This window comes from Dermacentor albipictus, chromosome 9 (assembly GCF_038994185.2).
Source record: "Dermacentor albipictus isolate Rhodes 1998 colony chromosome 9, USDA_Dalb.pri_finalv2, whole genome shotgun sequence".
Lineage (NCBI taxonomy): Eukaryota > Metazoa > Arthropoda > Arachnida > Ixodida > Ixodidae > Dermacentor > Dermacentor albipictus.
In genome coordinates, this window is record NC_091829.1 from 123,492,347 (window position 1) to 123,520,240 (window position 27,894).

The window sequence follows — 27,894 nt, forward strand, 5'->3', positions numbered from 1 at the left end:
TGTATCGTGAGGTATCCAGATTTAGTTGATTATTTATGAGTTGGTAAATGGTTTTAAGGCGCGCTAGTTTTGCTCTGTTTTGGAGGGTTAGCATCCCGGCTTGTTTGAGTAGTTCTGTCAGTGAGTCTGATAGCCTATGTTCGTTAAAAATGTATCTGAGTGCCTTTCTCTGAACGCCTTCAAGTTTTTTTATCAGCTTGTTAGGGAAAGGAAACCAAACTACGTTTGCATACTCTAGTACCGGTCTGACAAATGTTTTATATGCTAGTAACTTTATATCAGATGGTGCTAGTCTGAGGCGTCTATTAATGAAAAATAACTGTTTTAGTGCGGTTGCCGTGACTTTGTTAACGTGAGCATCCCATCTGAGGTCAGAGGTTAGTATTATGCCTAAGTATTTGTATTCACAGACAGAAGCGAGAAGGATGTTGTTTAGTGTGTACTGAAAGAGTGATCTATGTTTTTTCCTAGTTACAGATAATACAACAGATTTATTAACGTTAATAGTCATCTGCCAATCTTCACACCATTTGGTTACTGATGCTATGGCGTTATTTAAAGCTATATGGTCGGCGACAGAGTTAATTTCCCGATATAGCACGCAGTCATCGGCAAAAAGTCTAATGTTGTTAAATATGTTAGCAGGAAGGTCGTTTATAAAAATTAGGAATAACACTGGGGCTAAGACGCTTCCTTGTGGTACACCTGATGTGACATCAGCTGTTACGGATTTCTCGTTGTTAATTTCGACAAACTGAGTACGGTTAGTGAGGTAATCAGTAATCCAGTCTAAAATTGGGCCAGTTCCTAAAGTTAGTTCAAGCTTCCTAATAAGTTTTGGGTGTGACACACGGTCGAAGGCTTTCGAAAAGTCTAGGAAAATAAGGTCAATTTGTTTCTGGTGATCAATAGAGGTGGTTACGTCATGCACGAGTTCAATTAGTTGAGTAACGGTAGAAAGTCCCTTTCAAAAGCCATGCTGGAAAGGCGTTAGAATTTGGTTATCTTCTAGATAGGTTGTTATGTGCTTTAAGATGATGTGTTCAAGTAGCTTGCATATTGTGCTGGTTAGTGAGATTGGTCTGAAGTTTGAAGGATCTGATTTGCTTCCTGATTTATGTACTGGTGTTATTTTCGCTGTTTTCCATTCTTTAGGAAAGGTGCAGGATGACAGGGATTTGTTAAAGAGTATTACTAAAAACTTTGCAATACACTCGGCATATCTGCGCAGGAATGTGTTAGAAATGTTATCAGGCCCCGATCCTTTTTTAGTGTCTAAATTTAGCAGTAGGTTTAAGACTCCAGTTTCAGTCACAGTAAGGGGCCCTAGTTGCTTGCCGGTGCAGGGGCTATTGCAGGGTGCATTTCCATCGTCTGTAGTAAAAATGGAACAAAAGTAGTTATTTAGTGTGGTTGCAGTACTATTTCGATTTTCCTCCAAGGACGGATGACTGTCATTATGTACTTTAGGATTTAAGTAACGCCAGAACTTCTGGGGAGAATCTTTTAGGAAGTTTGTTAGTGTATTTGAAAAATAGAAAGCTTTAGATATTTTGATTTTAGATTTTAAATCGTTAGTGGCTAATGCTAATTTTTCGGCTGTTCGTTCTGATGGGTGGCGTCGTTGCGTTTTTTTTTTAGTCGCCGGACCTTCCGTTTGGCATGAATTACAGTTCGAGTAATCCAAGGATTATTCTTTCGTGTTATTTTAGTCTTAGTAGGAACGAAATTAGTAATACAATATGATAGAACATTTTTAAACCTATGCTATAGAATTTCCATATCGGTATTAGTGTCATCTGAAAGTTGACGGAACAATGATAGCTCTTCAGATAATGTGTCAAGTATGCTAGTGCCGTCAGCTCGGCTGTAGTCAGGAAATGTTATTGTTCGGGATGAGGGTGTAGTGTAATGAAACGGGACAGAACACATTAATAGTTTGTGGTCAGACAGACCTTCAACTACATCTACATTCGCGTCATGATAAGGGAAATGCTTGCTCAGAAACACTAAATCTAATATGTTAGAGCTAGTTCCTTGTACACGGGTAGGTTCTGTTACGATCTGCGTGAGGTTGAAAGAAAGCATCATATCGAAAACAATTTCCGCGCAAGGTGAATGATGTTGCAGTGTACTCCAGTCGATATCAGGAAGATTGAAGTCCCCTAGAAGTATTAGTCTGGTGCTCTTAACATGACGTTGTATATAAGTACATAATAATTGAAATATGTCTGAATCAGAACAAGGGCTGAGATAAACGCATCCTACTATGATATCGCCACGAGAAAAACAGAGTTTGCAAAAAATCGCTTCCACCCCTTCAACTTCAGGCATTGTAAGGAAAGGGACTTTATCTTTTATTAACAAAGCCACGCCTCCACCACGTGTCGGTCTGTCCTTACGAATTATAGCGTAGTTTGGGGGAGTTATTTCAAAATTGTTAATGTCTTTTGTTAGCCAGGTTTCCGTAATGGCTAAGAAGTCCGGCTCGAAACCCACTAGTAATGATTCAAGGTGACCGAGCTTGTTGACAATGCTACGCGCATTTATGTTCACGAAAGTTATTTGGGACGTTGCTGGCGACGTCGGCGAAGGGTTCGTGCTTCTGTGTCCTGGTTTTTTGTTTGGTTTGAAGCACTTGTAACAAGGCACACGTCTTTTTTTACATCGTCCCAAAGATATAGCTCCCCATTTATCTTTAGTTTGTCGTAAACCAGAGAGACTTTATCGCCGGAATTTTTTTTTTGGTTTGCCGTATTTCCATAAGTTTCTTCTGATGTCGCGAACGCGGGGTGAAAAATCTTCACTGATGGCAAACGCAGACCCCTTTAGTTTGTGACAATTTCGCAAAATTTTTGCTTTGTCCCTGAAATCTAGAAGCTTCAGTATTATTGGCCTTGTTTTGTTTTCTTCCGGCCTACCTAACCTGTGAATCCGTTCGATCGAGACTTCATCCAATTTCAAGGAATCTTTGACAACCTTTTTATTCACAGAGCGCTCCAGGGACTCGTTATTTTCATCTTCTTTTCTGACATGCCATAGATTATGAGATTCGACCTTCTGGAGCGATTCTCGAGGTTGTCTAGCCTTAGTTCCAAGGATGACACCACCTGCTGTAAATTGGTTACCTGTTCCGTACATGAGGAAAGCTTGTCTTCTAGGAAACTTAAGTGCTCTAATTTGTTGTCGATTGCTGTTAGTCGTTCTTTTATTTCTTTTATATCCTCTGCAATCTGTTTCAGCTGTCGCGAAAGTTCCGCCATATCAGGTCCAGGGTTAGTTTCAACATCGCCGGCAAGCAATAGTAACTTTGTTATGTAGACTACGTCAGACATTGTATCGAGAAGTACCGTAGGGCACGGCAGCACGACAAGACAACGCTTGCTAGAACGAAAGCATTTTCCAAAACGCTTTCTTACCTGCACGAGGAAGACAAGCTTTTATGCATAAAAAGTGCATTCGTACTGCTTTTTGTTTATGTATTACATAAAATATTGAGTGATGTAGTTCCTTCAGGAAAGAAAGAAAATCTCGTGTAAGCTATAAAAAACCCCCATGTTCCCCACGGTAGGGAAAGAGTTAAAGGTTTCATCAACCTAACAGTGGTCATTCCGTTCTGTCTATTTCTCTGCATCAGTAAGTCATATTTTTCTTTGCACTGTCTAACTTGTTCTTCACTGATTGTTCCTGCACCTCTCCTGTCATTTCTTGCTATTTACTGTATGTCCCCCCTCCCTTTCCCCCGACTCAATGGTCCTCTGCGAGCCTGTGAGTAATGTAAACCTCGATACAGTCAATCCCAAACATATAGAAATTGAAGGGGATCGATAAATAGTTCAATAAATAGATAACTTGAAATATAAAATTTGCCAGTCTGAAGCTTATTCACGTCTAGCACGTCTAGGACAGTAGTGAGATGGTGAAAAGTGGGAATTTACCAATTTCTTTTTCCAAGACCATGTCAAATGCACAAAAGTTCACTTCTCTCCCCATATGAATCTCAGAAGTCACGAAATGCCAGAATGTTACGAAACCATGGTAAACCTCCCTCACTTCACAGTGTTTGTTCGGCATTTTAACAGTGGAGCTGAGTTTCAGCAGTGCCCGGCGACCGTTCAAAACTTGTCACAGCTATGCAAAGGGAAATGGAGTGGAGGGAAGACTAGGCAGACAGAAAGAGGCAACAGCTAGGAGCTGGGTGTTTGGGTGAGGAGGCATGCAGTGGGGGATCGGCTGCGCCTAGCTGTTGAGACTCCTAGTTGACAACTCCTAGTTGAGAGACACGGCGTGCGCTGGCGGCACCAATGTCCATTCCACCGATAAGATAGGCAGACCTAGGAAGGTCATCATCAGCCTGGCTACGCCCGCAGGGCATACTTCTCCAACTACCCCGGTCATGTGCTAATTGTGGTCATGTTGTCCCTGTAAACTTCTTAATCTCATCTGCCTGCCTAACTTTCTGCTGCCCTCTGCTACGCTTCCCTTCTCTTGGAATACACTCCGTCACCCTTAATGACCATTGGTTATCTTCCTTCTTCATTACATGCCCTGCACATGCCAAATTCATTTTCTTGATTTCAACTAAGATGTCATTAACTCGGGTTTGTTCCCCACCCAATCTGCTCTCTTCCTATCCACTTAACATTACACCTATCATTCTTCTTTCCATAGCTTGTTATGTCGTCCGCAATTTAAGTAAAACCCTTTTCGTAACCCTCCAGGTTTCTGCCCCACAGGTGGTGGTGCTAGGAAGGTGCTCTCTCGCAAAGAAGAAGAGAAACGACGGCAAAGGAGGAGGATGCAGAGGGAGCGAGGAGGAGGCAAATGGTTAGCTTCGCTGCTGCGTTATTGCCGATGCAGTATGAAATTGCATGATGCAGTGACTTATCTCCAGCACGATCTTGTCAGCTCGTCTGAACCTTGGGATAACCGTCTCCTCTTTCTTGTCGTAGGAAGTAGAGAGGGCTTGCGCTTCGCTTTTCGTGGACGCATGTTTAGTTTCAAACTTTTTTTGTTTTTTAAAAAGGTCAATTTGCCGCCTACGTTCACAATAACAATCAACAAAGAAACGGCATATCAGCAGTTGTCTAAGCGATCTACTGCCAGACCTAGCAGATGAGCTCTCTGCTAGGCTTAGTTGCCATAGCAACAGCCAATCAGAAGGCACCTCTCAGCACGCTGACGTGCTGAGCCACCAGAAGGGCTGCATGCATCGCGAGCTTCGTCAGACCGGCCCCGGATTGTTTTATGTTTACACTTTTTCTATGGAGCCATTGTCGGTGAGGATGTGGGGAACTGAAAGGCTGAAGTTTGAGCTTTCAAATGATACCGAGATGGCGGCGCTCAGTGGTGGGAAAAACAAGAAGTAGCTCCATGAACTCAGGTGTTTGTGCGATTTTTGGGTCGTTTCTCGTCGTCCGCACTGACAAACTAATTTTTTTTTTTCAAACACTTCGGGTGCGCTTTTGGGTGAATCATTTTGATACAGTGTAGATTAGGCATTACAGATGCCAAAACAAGTAGTTCCCAAAAATCAATTTTTTTGAAGATTTTCGGTCTTTGAGACCCGTGTCCAGCCTCAAGTATACATAGCTATACTTATGCATGGGATTTCGAAGGGGATTTTACAGCCATTCAATATAGACAATAATTTTGACAAATCCAAGTTTTCTATATCCAGGTTTTACTGTACTCCCTGACTCACCGTGACGAGAGCGATTCGCCGACAAACACCTCGTTGAGGGATCGTACGGGGAGCACATGCACAACGTCGCCCGCTGAGGAGTGCTGCAGGCCGCCATCGTCGGTGGTGGGCTTGCGGTGCTGCTCCTGCCAGCAGTCGAGGAAGCGGTACTCTGGGTACTGCAGCTGCTGGTCGTGGAGCTCAACTGGTGGGTCAAATGCGTGCTCCCCTTTGAGGGTCACGCGCAGCCGCTGCCGCCACATCCATCTGTGAAGGAATCACAGCCTCAGACACTGGAGCAGACGCACCCAGTCAATGCTCTTGCATTAGCCCTTTCAATGTGGATGAGCATAGCCTACAAACAACGCACCAGGAAATGACAGCTTGTTCACTCAAACCTTGAGGGAACATAAGATTTGATCGAATTATCCAAGAGGTTGAATTGACAAACGGCAAATTGAAAGAATTCAATTTTTCCGCATGTTTATCGCTTGAAGTTCTTTGCAATGTCTTTTTCCTTCTTGCTCTTGAAGGACGACTTAAAAGGAAACAAGCAGGAACAGATGGCTCCGCAAGTGAAAGGAGTGTCGTCCACTAAATAAAATAAGACAGCTTGAAGCCTTGGGAAGCAGTAACGACATCTGCTGAATTTTTGTGCTTTTCATGTGCGACGGGGCATCGAATTAAACGAAGCAGCATGCTTTTGTGTTCCAACTAAACGAGGTTTCGTCCGACAGCAATGTGCAATTTCTCGTACTTGGACACCCACGTGCATTGGTGCACATGTGCAGCTCCTCAGCATTTACAGTACAAGACTGAGCATTCTGAAACAAGCAAGGCCACCCTCAGTAGTGGCACTGATGCATGCATGCATACTTACACTGAAAAAAAAAAAGAAGAAAAAATCAGCTTACCGGCCAAGATTATGCACTTTATCTGGAGGATTGCAAGGTGCAACAAAGCAATGAGACAATTCATTCGAAGCAACTACGATAAAAATTTTTAAAAATGCTGAAAATGACATTGACAGTGTCCTCACTGAAATTTTCCCGTCAGTAGCCGTTTCAGTGCGAGTGGGAAGTTCTCTGTGTAGTGGCCTGGGAGACAGAGGTACCCGACAGACCTGCAAAAGAAATCATTCGCACTTCTAAGGCACATGTTTGGATCTACATGAAGCAAAGCTTTGGGGAAACCTAATTAAATGCTGTAACACTGTTCACCTTCTGCAAAATGTTTTGCAGTATTGCTATTGCACATCTAGCCGGCAAACTGGCAAGACACGGAGAACCCCCCCTCCCGCTAGCCACGTGGCCAAGGATTGCACTGTTTCTTGGCTCATACCAGTTTTCTTACACAATCTCTGGGATCAGCTGAGCCTCCAAGGTGACTGACCAACAGTTGTGCCAAACCCGGGGAACGGCACATGAAGCTTCACTTTAGGAAAGGAATTAACGTATACATATGCGTAACAAATGCACTTATTTCCCATTATACCGAAGCAACGTTGAGGGTGCGTTCACTGTGCGGGGTAAATTTCACGGAGACATTTTTGAAACAGCAAAAATTAAAATTAAGACAGTAATGATTTAGAACATACATACTCTTTGCAGTAAATATACATGTATACCATTTGCAAACCGTAACTTCACCCCACACCGGAAACACCAGACCTGCCGTTCAGGTCGCTGGCCGCTTCATCCAGATCATATTTCCACCATAGAATAAAGAGCCAACGTGTCAGTCAAGCGAAGTCGGTAAAGCCTAGGCCAATCGCATGTGGCGAAACTGAATGCGCACTTTGAACAGCGATCTCCGAATAGCGATCTCCGATCACGCCCCAGCTCGTCCTCACAGCCACTTCCAGCTGCATCAAAACGGCAAGTTGGGCCAGTTGGTTGGGATTCATAGTGGTTCGTTACAGTGCAATACAAGACAAGCATACAAGAAGGTATAAAAACGACGACACGGCACTGTGTTGTGAATACACATCAGAATCCATGACAACGAAGTGCCCTTTTTTGTGTGCTACTACCACATGTAAATTCTTTTCACACAGAAAGTTACATAAGGGCCTAAGCACGTCCTTGCCACCCCTCCCTCCTCCCGTCCTAGCAATGACATCTACACACTCTGCAACACACCTTGAACGTTCGTCCTCTTTGGCACACTTTGAGACCGACCTTGCTGTGGCCACCTTCTTATTTATTGATATTGTCAGCCCATGACGGGCTATTACAGGAGTGGATGTAACATACATAAACAGAGAAGTGCATTAGTGCGATTGAACAATGCACTAAAACGAAGAAAAAATAAAATGAAGTAGCACTGCTGATATGAAACACATTAAAATATAATTACAGAGCACATTTTGACTTATTATATCACAATATTACTCCAGAACATCAGGGTGCATCAGGGTACATAAGGCAATGTATCACTTCCAAGAATGCATTAACTGATTTTATTTGGACGATTGAGTCAGGCAAAGAGTTCCACTGCTGAATTGCCCTCGGAAAGAAACTATACCTGAAGCAGTCATTGTGCACTGTGGAAGGAGGTATATACATACTGTGTCTGTGCCGTGATGTTTCCTGTGTCTTTATTTGGAAGTACTTGTCGTATCTTATTTTGATATGGTTATGAATTACTAAGAACGGGAATTTAAGCCCTTCATACTCCATACGTTTTTGCAGAGGTGGAAGCTTTGCAAGTTTACATAATTTAGGTGGAGAGTGAAAAAAAGGGGTTCAGGTGAGGTTTGATGCAGTACTTCGGGCCGAGACCCAAAATGTGCTTATGTTCTTCCGGTATAGCAATCATGCTCAGGTTAAGCGCATGGCCCTGAACCTGTTCTTTTTTCTTCACCGAGAGTGTAGGTCGAACAGCGCGCCATAAAAATTCACTGGCAGAATCGGCAATGTTGCACCACTGAAACTTGCCAAGGTTGACGACTGGGCGTGTTGGTATAGCATATTGGAGGTTGGAATGCGCAACAGTTTGACGATACACACAGAAGAGACACACACCACAGAGCGCTACTTGCAACTACTGTATCCTTTTATTCCCTTGTCAGTGGAATAAATACAGGAAGATACTCAGGGGGGAGGGCGGTAGCGACAAAACAAATTGGTAAAAGATGCGAGGTAAAAGTGGTGTTTTCCGCACCGGAGAAATTGCTGAGCATGTGTGCAAAGGTTAACCCAGGTGCCACACAGAAACGAGGTTGTGAAACACAACACAGAAAGAAGTTCGTCGACTGCGCTGAGGGAGTGGTATATTCCATTCCACTTCAGTGCGGCAGAAAGTACATCGGTCAGACTGGACGATGTTTAAACGAAAGATTAAAGGAACATGATTATAACGTTTCAAGAACAGTCACCGGACACCTTGGGATACATTGTAGAGATTGCGGATGTCGGCCATTATTCAAGAATTGTAAGATTGTGAGCAAAGATGGCAGCCAAATAACGCGGGAGATAATCGAAGCTGCTGAGATTGCGCGTTTGGGTAGTATGTGCGTGAGCACGCCCTCAGTTTCCCTTAGTGCAAAGGAATTAGATTTCCTCAAGCGCTAATCGGAAATTTCGTATCCGGGTTTTTTTTGTGATGAGTGCAGCGAAAATGATCGCATGACAAAGCCGGCTTGGCATTGGTAGATGGCAATATTTGTCAAAACTATTTTAGTTTTTTGTTTGTTTGTTTGTTTTGTCGCTACCGCCCTCCCCCCTGAGTATCTTCCTGTATTTATTCCACTGACAAGGGAATAAAACGATAGTTGCAAGTAGCGCTCTGTGGTGTGTGTCTCTTCTGTGTGTATCGTCAAACTGTTGCGCATTCCAACCTCCAAAGTTGCACCACTGCCCATATTGGCGTGAAGGTGGGGAACTCTCCAGAGGATTCGCACATGCGATTCGAAGTAAGTCTTTAAAAGTTCTAACCTGTCGCCAGCACTCGAACTTGAGAATTTTGCACAACCTTCTTGAATGTCCAACGGAAGGCTGGAGCCACCCGCACAATTACTGCACGTCTGCATGGCTCCACCGCGCCGTGTCGTCATTTTTATACCTTCTTGTGTCCTTGTCTTGTATTGCGCTGTAACGAACCATTTCCAGCTGTCTGCCGTTATCGCAAGAATCACGTTGAAGCACACACCTGTTTTGATAAGCACACTGTGTGGGTCTCTTTTCTCAACCGTCCTGCTCATCGGCATGTCAAAGTTTATTAGTGTCTGATCAGCAGTTTCGTTTTGTGAGCAGATAATTATGTCCTGCTGCAGCTGTATGAAGACTTAAGGCCCATCACACACACCGAAATCGAAGGCAGGCAGAAAAGCGAGCCACAGACATGCGAATTCGAGACTATGCCCGACTATGACCACTATGCCGATCAAGTGCCGGCCACCCCTTCGTCACTTAGACTCTCCTGTGCGCTGCACCCGACCGCGCATCCTGCGCACGCGCTCTATTATGTCAGAGAAAAGTATGTAATCTGCATACATTTATTTATTCAGGGTTGGTCAGCCCGAGCAAGGCGCTCGGGTATCGGCGCGCCGGCAATCACGAAGCAACTCGTTGAAGGCGACGAAGCACTGGGGTCTGATTTATGCTTCACCCCGGCCTACAAGCAAGAGGTTTTGTACAACATTTATTCAGGTTGGTCAGCCCGGACAGGCCACTATTAAAATCTGAACCTGGCTACGTTTGACGCTAGAACGTTACCTAGTGAGGCAAGTCTAGCAGTGCTATTGGAGGAATTAGAGGGCAGTAAATGGGATATAATAGGGCTCAGTGAAGTTAGGAGGACGAAAGAAGCATATACAGTGCTAAAAGGCGGGCACGTCCTGTGCTACCGGGGCTTAGCGGAGAGATGAGAACTAGGAGTCGGATTCCTGATTAACAAGGATATAACTGGTAACATATAGGAATTCTATAGCATTAACGAGAGGGTGGCAGGTCTTGTTGTGAAACTTAATAACAGGTACAAATTGAAGGTTGTACAGGTCTATGCCCCTACATCCAGTCATGATGACCAGGAGGAAGTTGAAAGCTTCTATGAAGACGTGGAATCGGCGATGGGTAAAGTCAAAACAATATACACTATACTGATGGGGGACTTCAATGCCAGGGTAGGCAAGAAGCAGGCTGGAGACAAGTCAGCGGGGAATATGGCATAGGCTCTACGAATATCAGGGGAAAGTTATTAGTACAGTTTGCAGAACAGAGTAATATGCGGACAATGAATACCTTCTTTCGCAAGCGGGACTGCCGAAAGTGGACGTGGAGGAGCCCGAATGGCGAGACTAGAAATGAAATAGACTTTATACTCTGCGCTGACCCTGGCATCATACAAGATGTGGACGTGCTCGGCAAGGTGCGCTGCAGTGACCACAGGATGGTAAGAGCTCGAATTAGCCTAGACTTGAGGAGGGAACGGAAGAAACTGGTACATAAGAAGCCAATCAATGAGTTAGCGGTAAGAGGAAAAACAGAGGAAGTCCAGATCAAGCTACAGAACAGGCATTCGGCCTTAACTCAGGAAGAGGACCTTAATGTTGAAGATATGAACGACAATCTTATGGGCATCATTAAGGAGTGTGCAATAGAAGTCGGTGGTAACTCCGTTAGACAGGATGCCAGTAAGCTATCGCAGGAGACGAAAGATCTGATCAAGAAACGCCAATGTATGAAAGCCTCTAACCCTACAGCTAGAATAGAACTGGCAGAACTTTCTAAGTTAATCAACAAGCGTAAGACAGCGGACATCAGGAACTATAATATGGATAGAATTGAACATGCTCTCAGGAACGGAGGAAGCCTAAAAGCAGTGAAGAAAAAACTAGGAATAGGCAAGAATCAGATGTATGAGTTAAGAGACAAAGCCGGCAATATCGTTACTAATATGAATGAGATTGTTCAACTGGCTGAGGAGTTCTATAGAGATTTATACAGTACCAGTAGCACCTACGACAATAATGTGAGAGAGAATAGTCTAGAGGAATTTGAAATCTCGCAAGTAACGCCGGAAGAAGTAAAGAAAGCCTTGGGAGCTATGCAAAGGGGGAAGGCAGCGGGGGAGGATCAGGTAACAGCAGATTTGTTGAAGGATGGTGGGCAGATTGTTCTAGAAAAACTGGCCACTCTGAATACGCAATGCCTCATGACTTTGAGCGTACCGGAATCTTGGAAGAACACTAACATAACCCTAATTCATAAGAAAGAGGACGCCAAAGACTTGAAAAATTATAGACCAATCAGCTTACTGTCCGTTTACTACAAAGTATTTACTAAGGTAATCGCAAATAGAATCAGGAGCACCTTAGACTTCTGTCAACCAAAAGACCAGACAGGATTCCGTAAAGGCTACTCAACAATAGACCATATTCACACTATCAATCAGGTGATAGAGAAATGTGCGGAATATAACCAACCCTCATACATAGCTTTCATTGATTACGAGAAAGCGTTTGATTCAGTCGAAACCTCAGCAGTCATGGAGGAATTAGGGAGTCACGGTGCAGATGAGCCCTATGTAAAAATACTGAAAGATATCTATAGTGGCTCCACAGCCACCGTAGCCCTCCATAAAGAAAGCAACAAAATCCCAATAAAGAAAGGCGTCAGGCAGGGAGATACGATCTCTCCAATGCTATTCACAGCGTGTTTACAGGAGGTATTCAGAGACCTGGATTGGGAAGAATTGGGGATAAGAGTTAATGGAGAATACCTTAGTAACTTGCGATTCGCTGATCACATTGCCTCGCTTAGTAACTCAGGGGACCTACTGCAATGCATACTCACTGACCTGGAGAGGCAAAGCAGAAGGGTGGGTCTAAAAATTTATCTGCAGAAAACTAAAGTAATGTTTAATAGTCTCGGAATAGAAACAGCAGTTTACCATAGGTAGCGAGGCACTGGAAGTGGTAAGGGAATACATCTACTTAGGACAGGTAGTGACCGCGGATCCGGATCATGAGACTGAAATAATCAGAAGAATAAGAATGGGCTGGGGTGCGTTTGGCAGGCATTCTCAGATCATGAACAGCAGGTTGCCATTATCCCTCAAGAGAAAAGTGTATAATAACTGTGTCTTACCAGTACTCACGTACGGGGCAGAAACCTGGAGGCTTACAAAAAGAGTTCTACTTAAATTCAGGACGACGCAACGACTTATGAAAAGAATTATGGGTGTAACATTAAGGGATAAGAAAAAAGAACAAACGCGAGTTAACGACATCTTAGTTGAAATCAAGAAAAAGAAATGGGCATGGGCAGGACATGTAATGAGAAGGGAAGATAACCGACGGTCGTGAAGGGTTACGGACTGGATTCCAAGGGAATGGAAGCGTAGCAGGGGACGGCAGAAAGTTAGGTGGGCGGATGAGATTAAGAAGTTCTCAGGGACAACATGGCCACAATTAGTACATGACCGGGGTAGTTGGAGAAGTATGGGAGAGGCCTTTGCCCTGCAGTGGGCGTAACCAGGCTGCTGCTGCTGCTGCTGCTGATGATGATCATCAGCCCAAGCAAGGCGCTCAGGTATCAGTGCGTTGGCAATCATGTAGCAACTCGTTGAAAGGAGATAACAAAGCATTTAATCATATACAGGACTGATCAAGGACAATAAGAGAACAAAGAATTTAACAGCGGAATGAACAAAACAAACGCGACCAGGACACACAATAATCAGGCAGGGTTACAACAAAAACAAAGGAATGAGTTTAGAGGCACACGAGTCATTGTCAGCTAACAGAATAAAGAGGGCAAGCCGGCGGACAGACCATATCGGAGCTCAGGCGAAGAATTGGGAAGGCTCGGGTGGCAGTCGTCGCGGCGATGACTCTAAGGTGGCAGGCCTGGTGCGATGAAGCGTGCACGTCGGTGGCAGGAATTCAGCCCCGCACGCTGCAAAGACTCGCACAACCTTCTTCGCTGCCTGCTTCCAACCGACTGTATCTCTTCTCACCAAACTGCTAACGAGCCGGCGGAAGACGCTGGTCAAAGACAGTGCTGTGCCCAGCGATTATGAGCGTTCTTCTCGGTGCCACCGAAGACGGCACGCGCTCTGTCGATTTGTGGCCCAGCTGTCCCCGCAATCCCGACCAGTGGAAGCGACCAACAGTGGACACAGAGCGCACAACTCTCTTCACCGTACGCTCTGCCTGCTTCGCTCTGGTAACCTGACACCATGGCCAAGCCCCCCTCTCCGTCGAAGGGGACAGCGAAGCCACCTTCAAAGAACAGCCGCTTGTGTGGCTCACAAAGCCGACTGTCTCCAGATGCCCTTCGACCCCAGGTGGTCCTCTGAGCCCTCTCTCGCGGCCTCCTCCCGTAGCTTCTGAACGGGAGGCCCGAAACGCACTCTAAAGAAATATATATGACAAGGTTGGCGCTGGTCTGTGACAGTGTTCATTACACGAGTAAATAGGGTATCCGCTTGAAGTAATATATTTGCTGCAGTGAGGAAATTTAGGTATCGTTTGTTGTTTAATTGTGTAATTCTATAGAGAACAGAGCCAGTCACCAACGCATCTTATGGGTAGTATGCATGGCTATATTGCTAGTCGGAATCGGTTGGCGCAGGACAGGGGGTAATTGAAGAACACAGGGAGAGGCCTTTGTCCTGTAGTGGACACAAAATAGGCTGATGATGATACTTATGATGATGATGGTGATGATATTGCTACGGCACGGAGCATTGCTCATTGACCAAAAGCAGGTCTATCATGTTTGAAAAGACTACAAGGATGCGCCTCCACCAGGATGCAGAATACTTGCCCCCGTATCTTGTTGACAACCCTCAGAATGCTGACGAGCCCACCACCCATTCTATTTCTTCTGCATCAGACTATATTCACATTGGTGAAGAACAGAACCCATTGTTGTCGCGAACCCTTTTTTGTGAGAAATCATCAATCGCCTGGAATCATCGCTTAATGACGCATCCGTCTGCAAATTTGTGCTTCAGGAAAGTATCCTACACCACTGCAATAACCTAAATGACAGACCGGACCTTCTTATCCTCTCTAGAAACTTACGCCAGAGTGGCCTCACCAAACTTCATGATTCACTCACTGTTGGACATCTCCACATATCTCATACTTATGAGCATGTCTGTTGTAGTTTTTTTTGGACAGGCCTTGCACACTCTGTCCGCCTTTATGTAGCCACTTGTGAATCATGCCTACATTGCAAAATGCCCTGCTGCTGACTACTGGTCACCTTCAGTCAATCAACATGCCCACAGAACCATTCTTTCACATTGGACAAGACGTTTCGTCCCTTCTCCCATATACACCTTGGGAAACAAATGGATAGCTGTGGCTACCGATTAAGCCATGCACTACACGAATTCCCAAGCCCTGTCACAGAGTTGCATGAATGATATCACGAACTTCCTTTTACGCAACTTTAGAGAGTTTTAGCGTGTCCGGTAATCCAATAAATGCAAGTGGACTGGCCATATTACTGGATGAGTGGAGCTGCAAACGCGGATGGTCTGCATGGTGCAGCCATCTGGTGGTGCAGAGCTCAACCAGACAAACACAGAGCTAATATTACACTAGCCAACTGCATTCTACTTTGCTGTTGATGTAAATTTTCGGTAGCAGCACGATAATGCAGCGGGGGCACACCCACGCACTCCTGCCGTTTCCTGTCCCAAGACAATTACTGAGATACAGTCGACTCTTGTTACAACGGACCCTGATAGTCCAACAAAAAATGTATATTTTATTCAAAGTACAATATTCGGGACACCTCACTTCCGAAACTTTCGTCGCAATGTCCAACAACTTTATTGCAAACAGTGAGTGGCGAACATTCAAAGTAATAAAGAAACAAAAAAGTCGCAGTTTCGCACAAAAGGTTAAGCATCGATTATGATAGCAAATTAAGCAAGATGAGCATGGCAGCAGCAGCAAGTGAACAAGTGAATTGACTTTCGTGCTGTCTCGCTTCAACACGAACAAAACGTTGAAAGCATAGTGCCTACGAAGCTACCAGCACTGGGTGCACTTTGTCTAAATCGCAGATCACCTTCAGGATGCGGCACCCATGCGGGCGTGCATTTTGTCCACATCGCAGATCGCTTCCAAGAAACGGTGCCCGCATGGGTGCACACTTTGTCCACATCGCAGATTGCTTTCAAGATACGGTGCACACGCAAGTGCGCATTTTGTCCACATCTCAGATCACTTTCAAGATACGGCACCCGTGTGGGCACGTACTTTGTCCGCATCGCAGATCGCTTTCAAGATGCGATGTCCGTGCGGGCGTGCACTTTGTCCACATCACAGATCGCTTTCAAGATACGGCGCCCGTGCAGGCGTGCATTTTGTCCACGTCGCAGATTGCTTTCAAGATACGATGCTCGCGCGGCTGTGCATTCTGTCCACGTCGCAGATCGCTTTCAAGATACGGTGCCCGTGCGGGTGCACATTTTTGTCCACGTCGCAGATCACTTAAGCCCCCACGCCATTCACAGCAGCCACTGGAATAGAACCCTTCCTTTCCCTTGCTCCGCCATCGTGCCTCACGCGCCAGAGATGCCGTGCTTTTGCCTTGCTTGCCTTGCTTCCCTCCCTCCCTCTCTCCCTCCCTCATGCGCACACAAAATATAGAGCCACGATCGTTGGCTGACTCTCGCAAGTCAGCTGCCAGGCCGTGTCAACACGGCAAAAGTCCGTTTCATAGGCCCGATTTTGACAAAAATTGCTGCTAATTTTGTCCACTGTAGCTGATAGTCCATTGCAGCACGGTCTGTTTTAAAAGCAGACTTTGCTGCATTAATAAAACAGGTAGAACAAACCAAGGCTGAAATATGGTCTGTTATATCCGAAAGTCTTTGTACACGGGTACGTTGTAACGAGCATAGATTGTACATAATCAGTGCACTGGCAGGCTTTTAACCCTCTCAGTGTCAGGTTAGTTCAGAGGTGACGCACCTCTAGTGCCAGGTTTCTTTATCAGATCTTATAAAACCAACATACCAGTTTATTTATGGTTAAGCAGAAGGGGAAAAATTACACAGATAATGACAAACATTTTCTTGGTGTGTGGTCCTCACCATCCTATCCAACATCAGTGGCATGGCGAGATAGAAACGTGGAAACATATCGGTATGTCAGTGACATTGAAAGGGTTAAAATGATTTCAGATGTGGCTCTGGCGATTTGAGCTCTTGAAGGCAGTTAAAGGCATGCATTTGTTTTTTTGGACCTTTTAGTAGTCCCTAGGGAGTCAGAAAAATCATTTGTTGACTGTAATTGTACATCCAAGCACAAGTCCTCATGATTGAACATAATGTGTTTTTGTGTTATATTAAAGTTGAAACATATTTTTATCTGCTGGTTCAGCAGAGGACGGATCATTCTTGCAGATGGAATAGTGCCAGTCAGGCGTGCCTCTAGGTGTCCTGGCTCTCCAAGAACGATGCCAATCCGAAGCCACTAACTCCCAGCATTGCCATGCATACAACAGTGTCGCAGCACCAGTTTTCACTCGAGGTAATATTGTAAGGAATTCTATGCATCCGTTACTAACCTGGAAGGATCACTGTTGATGCCTATGATGGGTTTGTCACGTGTGTGGATCTTGCTGGCCGCCATGAGGAACGTGCCATCGCCACCTGTCGTGAAGATGACGTCTGCCCAGTCGATGTTGCTGTCTGTGTATTCAAACCGGTCCACAAGGCGTGTCTCAATGCCATTCTCCCTGCGATCACAAACACTTGATGTTCACAATGGCCCACCTCTAAAACATACAAGAAAAAAAGAAAGCGAAGCTTTGTGGTGGGACATTGCACTGAGTGTTCATTTAATATGTACACTAGCAGTTTCAGTTTTCTCTACTCCTACTTTAGCCTCTAAAACAAAAAGTGCGACGTCAGCGCACATGTTCTTGACAGCAAGAAAGTGTAACAAAAAGAAACGTATCAATATAAGTAATCATTCTGCATGTAGTGTTGTCTAGATGTAAAATAGCTTCAGTAATACACCCATGCACTGAGTACAACGCTAACTTCCTTGCAATTCGCAATTACAACACTTGAATCACCAGACGACACCTTCAGTGGCAACCTCAAATGGTACCAGTGACCTCAAAGGACATTTTTGATCAAAGTTAGCAGTGCAGTATGAACAGAACACAAAAAGAACGCACTGACACAACAAACACTGGTGTGTCCTTTGTGTCACTAGGTGTCTTGTTTATGTGTTATGTTGGTAACACAAATAACAGATATAGCAACCAACTAGCCCATCTAGCAACACCAGTCCTTTAGGCAAATTATAGGGTATTCCTGCACATTTTTAAACGAGCATGAAAACCAGACCTGCTTGTACCAACAAAAACACCCGCATATAATTACATCAACATAGCATTTACGTAAGCTGCAGTGCAGAATGAGCCAATAGCATTGACTGACAAGCCAAGGTAAACAAACGCAATCACTACCTTGCACGCACTGAACGTCTGTCCCCCCTTCCCATTATCAGCACTCAGTGACAGCACTCGTCATAAGTGCCACGGATTGAGATGAAGGATATGTCAATCACACTAGCACCACGCAACAATTGGCGACGTGTACGATGATGGCAGTGCAGCTGTGCAGGTTTGGGTGAAAAGGAAATGCGCACACACACAAGCATGAATGAATATTCAAGGCACGCTTCCTACACTGCCATTACTTATTACTTCTTTTCTATCATTTTTTGTGTTATAACCGGAACATGCCGATTTCTCAATGCACCTATTAAGTGAGTGCTCCATTTATCTTTTATTATACATTATTTATGGATTGAAGCTTTCATTCAAGCCATGTATTCTTGCATACATAGCCCCAAATGAAGAGGCTCTGACACTGAAATGATGGCTGCGTGATCTATAAAATTAAGGTGCAGTGCTGGGCTGGTTGATTAGGAGTTGGGCACCTGTGCCATTTCACTAATTTCTGTTGTCCTGTCTTCTACATTGCCAGAATCTTGGGCTGAAAAAGTTTTTCTAATTATGCTGCAGTAAGCACAATTTCTTCTAGATGGATTGCCAACAGATGATATACTTCACATCATGAACCACTGGAGACATGGCACTCATGTCATCGGCCATTCTAGGATAAATTCATAACAGTGGCCGATATGTGAAGTTTGCGCAACCTAATCTGTATGCCCAGTTGTAAAATCACTAATGCAGAATGCGTCATAACATTGATGCAATAACAAATCAAGCATGTGGGAATTATGAAGGTTCATATTTCCCACGCTCCCATGTGTCCCACATAAGCAAGAGCAGACACCTTCAGTGCAGCTGTGCACTGAACTCTTCCCGCGAGTGGGGGAGAGCTTTACCCTTAGCGGTACAAACCTCTTGAAAATGGTCACAAGGCGGTTGCAAACGTAGACCTTCATGTAGCTCCGGAGCACCTCTGATGTCACATTTCTGTCACTTTTTTGTCAGTGTATAACCCCAGTTTCAAGCAACAAATTTCAGTTGGCAGTAAGGGCTTGTCCTTGTATTTACTAATTCTCCTGTCTTGTTTAGGGCTAAACCCCTAATCACAATAGCAGTGAGCACAATTGTTTGTCGTAGGAATATGACATACAGGTCAGGTGCATTGTTTATTTGTACACCTATCACACCATATTCCAGAACAATTGGTCGCACTTACTTGCATTTCAGAATTCACACCACTATTCATGCAGTGCATTCTCTTCTGTTGCATCCATGCAGTGCATTCACAGCGCAACAAGATTTTTTTGCTAAATAATCCGCGACACCATTCAAAAATTTTCAGACACTGTAGGTGCGTCTTGTGCTGAGCAACAGAGTCACGTGGTGGTGACATATAAAGAACACAGTAGCAATACTGTGGAAGATGAAACTAACTTTTATTGGGTAAACCTGTGCCCACAAAAACAGGCTACATCTAAAGAATGGTGACAGCGGCGAACACAGTCAGCGATCGTCAAAATCTGATCAGCAGGCCAAGCACGTCCGCTTTTATACATCAGTCGTTAAATGTCCCAGAGTAATCGCTGGGTCGCACGTGTCTTCCACAAAGTTCTACACCATTCGCTTTGTGTATACATGTAATCTGCTTACACAAGGTTCGGTGGCAGAAAGCGGATGGAATCATCGATAACATTCCAGAAACTTCCGATGCATGCAGGCGCGTCCTGCGCTGTGTGATAACATTTGTTATGCAGCGAAACGTGGTCGCCCGACAAAGATAAGTACACGTGTCAATACTCCCCTCTTAAAAAGCATCGGCCCGATACTGCAAACAAACGAAAGTAATAAAGAAAAGCACTGGTAGCAAAGAAAACAACAATATAAGGAAGTTTGTCAGCGTGCATAAAAGGGTTTGGGACGCACCACATGGACCACTTCAGGCCAAGCGTGGTGCCGCTGTGAATGCGAAATGCCGTCTGGCATGACCTTATAGTCCAGTGTGCCAATACGCCGGGTGACTTGGTGAGGTCCGAAATAGCATCACAATAGTTTCTCACTCAGTTCTCGTCGGCGTATCGGGGTCCAAACCCAAACACGGCCGCCGGGCTGGTACTCGACGTAGCATCATCAGAGGTTGTAGTGTCGCCTGTCGGTACGCTGTTGGTTTTTGATCCTTAGGCAGGCAAGCTGTCGGGCTTCTTCGGCGCGCTGGAGATAGGTAGCGACGTCAAGATTTTCTTCGTCGGTAACGTGCGGTAACATGCGTCGAGAGTCATCGTCGGGTTCCTGCCGTAAACCAGCTTAAACGGCGTGATCTGTGTTGTTTCTTGCACCGCCGTGTTGTACGCAAAGGTTACGTACGGCAGGACCGCGTCCCACGTCTTGTGTTCGACGTCGACGTACATTGCTAGCATGTCGGCAAGCGTCTTGTTCAGGCGCTCCGTGAGACCATTCGTCTGCGGATGGTAGGCAGTTGTCCTCCTGTGGCTTGTCTGGCTGTACTGCAGAATGGCTTGGGTGACCTCTGCTGTAAAAGCCCTTCCTCTGCCGGTGATTAGGACTTCTGGGGCACCATGTCGCAGCAGGATATTCTCGACGAAAAATTTCACCACTTCGACTGCGCTGCCTTTTGGTAGAGCTTTAGTTTCAGCAAAACGGGTGAGGTAGTCCGTTGCCACGACGATCCAGTTATTCCCGGATGTTGACGTCGGAAACGGCCCCAACGAATCCATCCCAATCTGCTGGAATGGTCGACGAGGAGGTTCGATCGGCTGTAGTAATCCTGCTGGCCTTGTCGGTGGTGTCTTGCGTCATTGACAGTCTCGGCATGTCTTGATGTAACGGACGACGTCGGCGGTCAGACGTGGCCAGTAATACCTTTCCTGTATCCTCGACAGGTCCAGGAGAATCTGAGGTGCCCAGCGGTTGGATCGTCGTGTAGGGCGTGTAGGATTTCTGGACGCAGCGCTGACGGTACAACAAGAAGGCTGTTGGCGCGGACTGATGAGAAGTTCTTCATGAGCAGGTTGTTTTGTAGCGTGAACGAAGACAACCCGCGCCCAAATGCCCTAGGGACAACGTCAGTGTTCCCTTCCAAGTACTCGACGAGGCCTTTTAGCTCCGGGTCTGCTCGCTGCTGTTTAGTGAAGTCTTCCGCGCTTATTATTCCAAGGAATGAGTCGTCCTTGTCGCCTTGCGGCGGGGGATCAATGGGGACGCATGATAAGCAGTCGGCGTCAGAGTGTTTTCTTCCGGACTTGTATATTACAGTGACGTCATATTCTTGCAGTCTGAGGCTCCACCGCGCCATTCTTCCTGAAGGGCCCTTTAAGTTAGCTAGCCAACACAATGCGTGATGGTCGCTGACGACTTTGAATGGCCTGCCATAGAGGTAAGGGCGGAATTTCGCTGTAGCCCAAATGATGGCGAAGCATTCCTTTTCAGTCATAGAATAATTGCCTTCCGCTTTTGACAGCGACCGGCTAGCATAAGATATCACCTGTTCAAGTCAATCTTTCTTCTGGACTAGGACGGCACCGAGGCCTAGGCTACTGGCGTCAGAGTGGATTTCGATATCGGTGTCCTCGTCAAAGTGTGCAAGTACGGGCAGCGACTGCATGCGTCATGTGAGTTCTTGAAATGCGTCGGCCTGCGGCGTTTCCCACTTGAACTCGACATTGCATTTGGTTAGATGTGTTAGTGGCTTCGCGATGCATAAAAAGTCCTTGACGAAGCGCCTATAGTAGGCACACATGCCAAGGAATCTACGCACTGCCTTCTTGTCAATGGGCTACGATGGAACTTTGCGATGGCAGCTGTCTTCTGCGGGTCAGGGTGGACTCCAGATTTGCCGATGACATGACATAGGAACAGAAGCACTTCGTAAGTGAAGCAGCACTTTTCCGGCTTCAGAGTGAGGCCTGATGATTTGATGGCCTCTACTATCGCAAACTGCCTAAGGTGATGGTTGAAATTTCCGGCTAAGTCAACAACGTCATTAAAGTAAACAAAACACGTCTACCACTTCAATCCTGCTAACACCGTGTCCATGATGTGCTGGAACATTGCAGGCGCCGAGCACAGTCTGAATGGCATGACCTTGAACTCAGAGGCCGTCTGGCCTGACGAAGGCGGTATTTCGCGATCTCTCTCGTCGACTTTGTCGTATCCTGTGTTAACTTCTGGTTTCGGTTTTGGGTCGTTTACGTAGGGGCACCACTCAGTGCCAAACGCTGTAAGTTGCCTCCTGTAAGTTGCCTCCGCAGAAATGAACATTAATTCTTTGTCTGGTTCTCGAGTGAAGCAGTCCGGCTCTTTCTTGCGGCGCTGAGCGCCCCGGCCGTTTAGGCCTCATGCTGCAAACCTTTCGTCCGGCCACCCCGTCAATGCTGCAACAAACTGGCGACGAGGTAAACCGCTCACTTTACTTTTTAAGTCCCCTTGCTTTTCTACTTCTGCTGCTCCCCTGCTTCCGGCATGCAAAACGCTACGTCTACTTCGACGTCGTCCACCGCAACTCCCCCGCCTTTGTTCTCGGTGCTCAGCATGGCATTCGCACCCCCTATGCCGCCTTTCCTAGCATTACCCGGTACTCCTTCGGTACCGTGGCTCACATGGAAACATTCTTTTTGCACCTTTCTTCAGGCAACCGGATGCGAAGCATTACAAGACGAGAGGAAGAAAGCCATTTTACTAAGTAATTTAGACTTTGAGGGGCAGCGTCTCTAATAAGACCTCGCGTCGCAAATGGACCAGATGGCCGCTACGTTCGAAGACATTCTTTGCATCTTCGACCAGCACTACGAAGAAAGCTCCAATCCCCTGGTGCACCATATTATCTACCGGGACAGGAAGCAACTACCTGGGGAAACCTTCCAGGACTTCGTCACCGCGCTACAAAGGCTAGCACCTGCTTGTACGTTCGGCGCTTGGCACGACGAGTCTCTTCGCGACCAAATCCTCCAAGGCGTCGCATCAAAAAGAGTACGAGAACGGCTACTATACGAAGGATTGTCCCTCACGCTCAAGAAAGTCGAGAAAATCGGACGAAGCGTAGAGCAAGTTGACAAGGAACTGCAAGTCTTGAATTATGGGGTTTTACGTGCCAAAACCACTTTCTGATTATGAGGCACGCCGTAGCGGAGGACTCCGGAAATTTCGACCACCTGGGGTTCTTTAACGTGCACCTAAATCTAAGTACACGGGTGTTTCCGCATTTCGCCCCCATCGAAATGCGGCCGCCGTGGCCGGGATTCGATCCCGCGACCTCGTGCTCAGCAGCCTAACACCATAGCCACTGAGCAACCGCGGCGGGTCTGCAAGTCTTCAGTAGCTCATCTGTTCAGCACGTCTCGACGCAACGCCAAGATGGCATTGCCAGCCATCTCCTTCCTCGCCCAGGCGCACAAGATGGTGGTCTCCGCCCCCCTTCTCCCTCAACCCGGCGCCTTCAAGATGGCGATCAACGGCGTGACAGACAGTCACATCCTCGAGCGGCTGGCCAACGTGACGCCCGGCCTGAACTCTACGAAGCCAGTGGAGAATTCGCACCCTATTGTTACCCATGTGGTTCACCTCACCACATCGCATCCGATCCAGCCTGTCCGGCAAAGCATGTTACCTACCGTGCGTGCGGAAAAGTGGAACATTACGCTTCGGTTTGCCGTTCGAGGAACTGAACGAAGCAACAGTCTCCTGCTCGAACGCAGCTTGTTACCATTACCGCTGATACAGAATCAGCCTCTACAGTCCCGTTTGTGCTTACAATTCAAGCAACGAATTTCCATCCGGCAACAATTCGCGCCAAAGTCCTCATTGCGAATACTACACTCAAATTGGTTATGGACACAGAAGCTATGGTGTCGCTGATGAACAGCTCCCTATACGAAGAACATTTCAAGCTTTTTCCATTATCTCCTTCGAGTCTTCGACTCAAGAATTATTCGCAGCAAGAAATTCTGCATTCAGGACGTTTCTCCGTGCTCGTCAAGTATTGCAACAACTCTGCAGTAGTGACATTTAACGTCACGAACCAAGGCACTTCCCTTCTGGGCTTAGATGCCATTCAAGCTTTGGGCATTGACATTCAAGGGTATTCGCTCACATGTCAAGTATCAGGACTTCCAGCTGACCCAGGCGTCCAGCCTCCGTCTCTTCCGCACAACGCTCCAACAGCGTTTGCCTATCTGTTCTCAGGGCAATTGGGACTTGTAAAGGGCTTCGTCCACGACGTTCGTCTCAGACCTTCAGTGCAACCAGTCTCAGCGAAACTGCGTCCTCTACCTCTGGTTCTCCGAGAGCAAGTCTCCGCCGAGCTGCAACGCCTGGAATCAGCTGATGTCATCGAACGAGTCACTGCGTCTGAGTGGATTTCTCCGCTCGTCGTCGCTCGAAAGAAGGACATTTCCTTTCGACTTTGCGTCGATCTTCAAGACCCTTTCCACTACCGAGAGCTGACGAACAGTTGCATCGACTCGCTGGTGCTACTGTCTTTAGTAAGTTGGACTTGCAGTCCGCTTATCATCAGGTTTTATTATCCGAGAAAAGCCGTGAGCTTACTACTTTTATAACTCATGACGGTCTTTTCCGCTTCAAGCGTGTGTGTTTCGGTTTGGCATCTGCGCCATCCGCTTTCCAGCAGATCATGTCATCTGTTCTGAAAGACTGTCCAGGCACCTTGTGCTACCTTGACGATGTGCTTGTATGGGGTCACACTCAACGTGACCACGACAGAAATTTGCAAACAGTCCTGTCTATAGGATAAGTAATGCAGGCATGCAGCTTAACCACAAGTGTGTATTCAGTGTCCCAAAATTAACTTTCCTAGGACATAAAATTTCCGCAAACGGCATTTCGCCGATGGATAGTAAAATTCAGGCAATCGTGGAGGGACCACAGCCTAAGAACTAAAAGGCTCTACATTCATTTCTGGGCCTCACGGGATAGTATGCTAAATTTATCCCGCAGTATGCCGACGTAGTGGAACCGCTAAGGAAACTCCTAAGGCAAGGACAAGCCTTTGTCTGGGATCGGGATACTGAATGCAGCTTTCAGGCTATTGAAGACGTACTTGCATCACGCCCGGTGGTACGCATGTTTCAACCGCATCTGCCTATTGTTGTGACGGTTGATGCTTCTGACGTTGGCATAGGAGCCGCCCTACAGCAAAAATGCGGAAATGAGCTCTTTACAGTAGCTTTTGCTTCTCGTACGTTATCTTCCGCAGAACGACGGTACTCCGTAGGTGAAAGGGAAGCATTGGCATGTCTGTTTGCGTGTGAACATTGGCATGTTTACTTGTGGGGTCGACAGTTCACTCTAGGAACTGATCACCAAGCTCTAGTTGCATTGCTATCTTTAAAGGGTCCTGGACAGCGACCATTAAGAATTTCAAGGTGGAATGCAAGGTTGCTATATTACAGTTTCTCCATTCAGTAGTGTAAAGGTGACCAAAATGTCATTGCGGACGCATTGTCACGCCTACCGGTCCCTCCTGAATGTGAACCAGCACTAGATGAGGAAATAGTGTCTTTAGTTTCATCTTGTATTACAAAGGAGGAATTCCAAGCAGCCACACAGACAGATCCAGTGTGCCAAGCATTAAAAGACAATGTAGTAAAAGGATGGAGAACTGCCGCGGACCTTCCGCCAGAGTTACAGGCGTATGCTGCTGTACAGTCCGAATTGTCCCATATGGATAATCTGTTTCTCCGAGGTGAACGTATCATTCCTCCTGCTTCCTTGCGTCAGACACTCCTGTCTATTGCTCATGAAGGTCACTTAGGCATCACGAAAACCAAGCTCAGATTGAGAGGCATATACGGGTGGCCTCACATGGATAGGCAAGTTGAGTAACTTGTGAGAAACTGCTTTGTGTGCCAACAAGCAGATAAATCTGCCAAACCATCTTTTGCCCCATTACTACCTGTCGGATGGCCATTAAGACCATGGGAAAAATTAGCCACAGACATAATAGGCCCTCTTGATCATGCTCCACAGTATGCTCGTTTTGCTGTGGTCATGGTTGACTATCATTCCAAGTGGCCCGAAGTTGCTTCTATGCCTTCCGTCACATCGGAAGCCATCACGCACAAACTCATACATATATTCAGTAGGGAAGGATTTCCTGATGCTACAGTGTCCGATAATGGACCACAGTTTGTTTCTGCACAGTTCGAAAACTTCCTGAAGGAAAGAGGCATTAAGCATTTCTTGTCCTCTCTTTACTACCCACAGGCCAATGGCCAGGTAGAAAGATTTAACCGTGTCCTTAAAGAATTCATACAGATTGCTATTTTGCAACAGCGAGACCTCAGACTTGCGGTCTTAGAATACTTGGCAATTTACAGGTTTACTCCACATATGACTACCGGTGTGTCTCCAGCTATGCTGCTCCATAGTCGACAACCACGAACTCGGCTGGACGTTGCAAACATGCCTTCAATTCATCCTGAATTCGCTTTTCCAAAGTTGCACCCAGAAGTGCAGAGTAGAGTACGTGAAAAGCAGGAAAATACTAAAAAGTATGTGGATCGTCACCGCGCAACCAAATGTCCTGTTTCAGCCAGGCGATCTGGATAGGGTACCGTACTTCACGGAAATCTGGTCCTAAATACTCCGGTCCGTTCAAGATTTACCGCAAAGTAGGTCGAAGTACTTTCCAGCTTAAAAATGGCAAGCGTTGGAACGCGTCTAAACTGGTGAAGTACTCGGTACATCAGGGTGAAAGAAATGAAAGGAGCCATTTCAATGACGGGACATCCTTTGACGATAGTTTTCCACCTTTTCTTCCCGTTCCTACTGGTACTCACTTTCCTGCTGCAACGCTTTCTTTGCAACCACCTGTCTCACCACCACCACCGAATTAACCCCGTACAGAAAAAGTCTGCTGAATGTCTGTGCGACACTCCTCCCCAATTCGGGAAACCAGCAATGCCTTTGTCCTCCCGGATTCTGCCGCATCTACCCCGACGACTGCCCCTGAAGACACTCAGGTCTCTGACACACCTTCCAGTCCTGGTACGAGTAACACTTCTGCTGTTCCTCCTCTACCTGAACCAGTCCTCCGTAGGTCTACACGCCATAGACAACCTCCGGAACGGTTTAAGGATTACGTTTTCAAGTAGCCTGCTGCCTTGGGTTACTGTCTACAGAGGTTTCAACCCTCCCATGCAAATTCGGCTCTTAACGCCAAAAGTATTTCCTTTCATGTTTGTTAGGTGAATATGACATAAGTAGTATCCTTCAAATGGGGGGATTTCTGGCAACATAAATGGTGCTATGCGCACGCTGTACTTACTGCTATACTGCAGATTTATCAGTGGATCCTAGTGGTAGGAACACTTTTCTTCATTTCTTGGCATCCCCGCAGAAGGGATACCATACATTTCTTGTACATTATGTTTCTTGCAGCATAAACATGTATGCACATTTTCACTACGGTAGTAGTCGCCATAATAATTTGTCTTTCATGCCAAAAAGTTTTTAACATTAAAAGTCGTTAGCATTCTTACGGGGGGGATTATGGAATGTAAAGTACTTTTACGCACAATGCCCAATCCACGACAGCCACAGAGACTGTCTCGAGTCAGGCTCAGGGCGAATGAGCCACCTATCAGTGCTGTCCCAGGGGGCACACAGATGTTTGTACTGTCTACTTTTGTACTTTGTGAATTTTTTTTTTTTTCATGTGTGATTTGCGTGTGCAAAGCTGCATCTCATCATCTTCCCAAGATGGGTACTGAAACTCTGCAGAAATGGAGTGCA

The 27,894-nt window shown here is 46.1% G+C and overlaps 1 protein-coding gene across 4 annotated transcripts in view; it reads right to left on the reverse strand.

Annotated features, from left to right (window-relative positions):
- The window catches only part of Nadk2 (NAD kinase 2, mitochondrial), a 94,707-nt gene that overhangs the window by 49,875 nt on the left and 16,938 nt on the right, over positions 1 to 27,894 (reverse strand). For 2 of the 4 annotated variants that reach the window (XM_065452535.2, XM_065452532.2), the window contains exons 3-5: positions 17,224 to 17,390; positions 6,723 to 6,806; positions 5,705 to 5,950 (exon numbers count right to left, since the gene is read on the reverse strand). In XM_065452535.2, the coding sequence (XP_065308607.2) occupies positions 5,705 to 5,950; positions 6,723 to 6,806; positions 17,224 to 17,390 (497 nt within the window). Of the gene's footprint in view, positions 1 to 5,704; positions 5,951 to 6,722; positions 6,807 to 17,223; positions 17,395 to 27,894 lie in introns of all 4 variants that reach the window. The other 2 variants (XM_065452531.2, XM_065452533.2) reach the window with 1 other exon arrangement.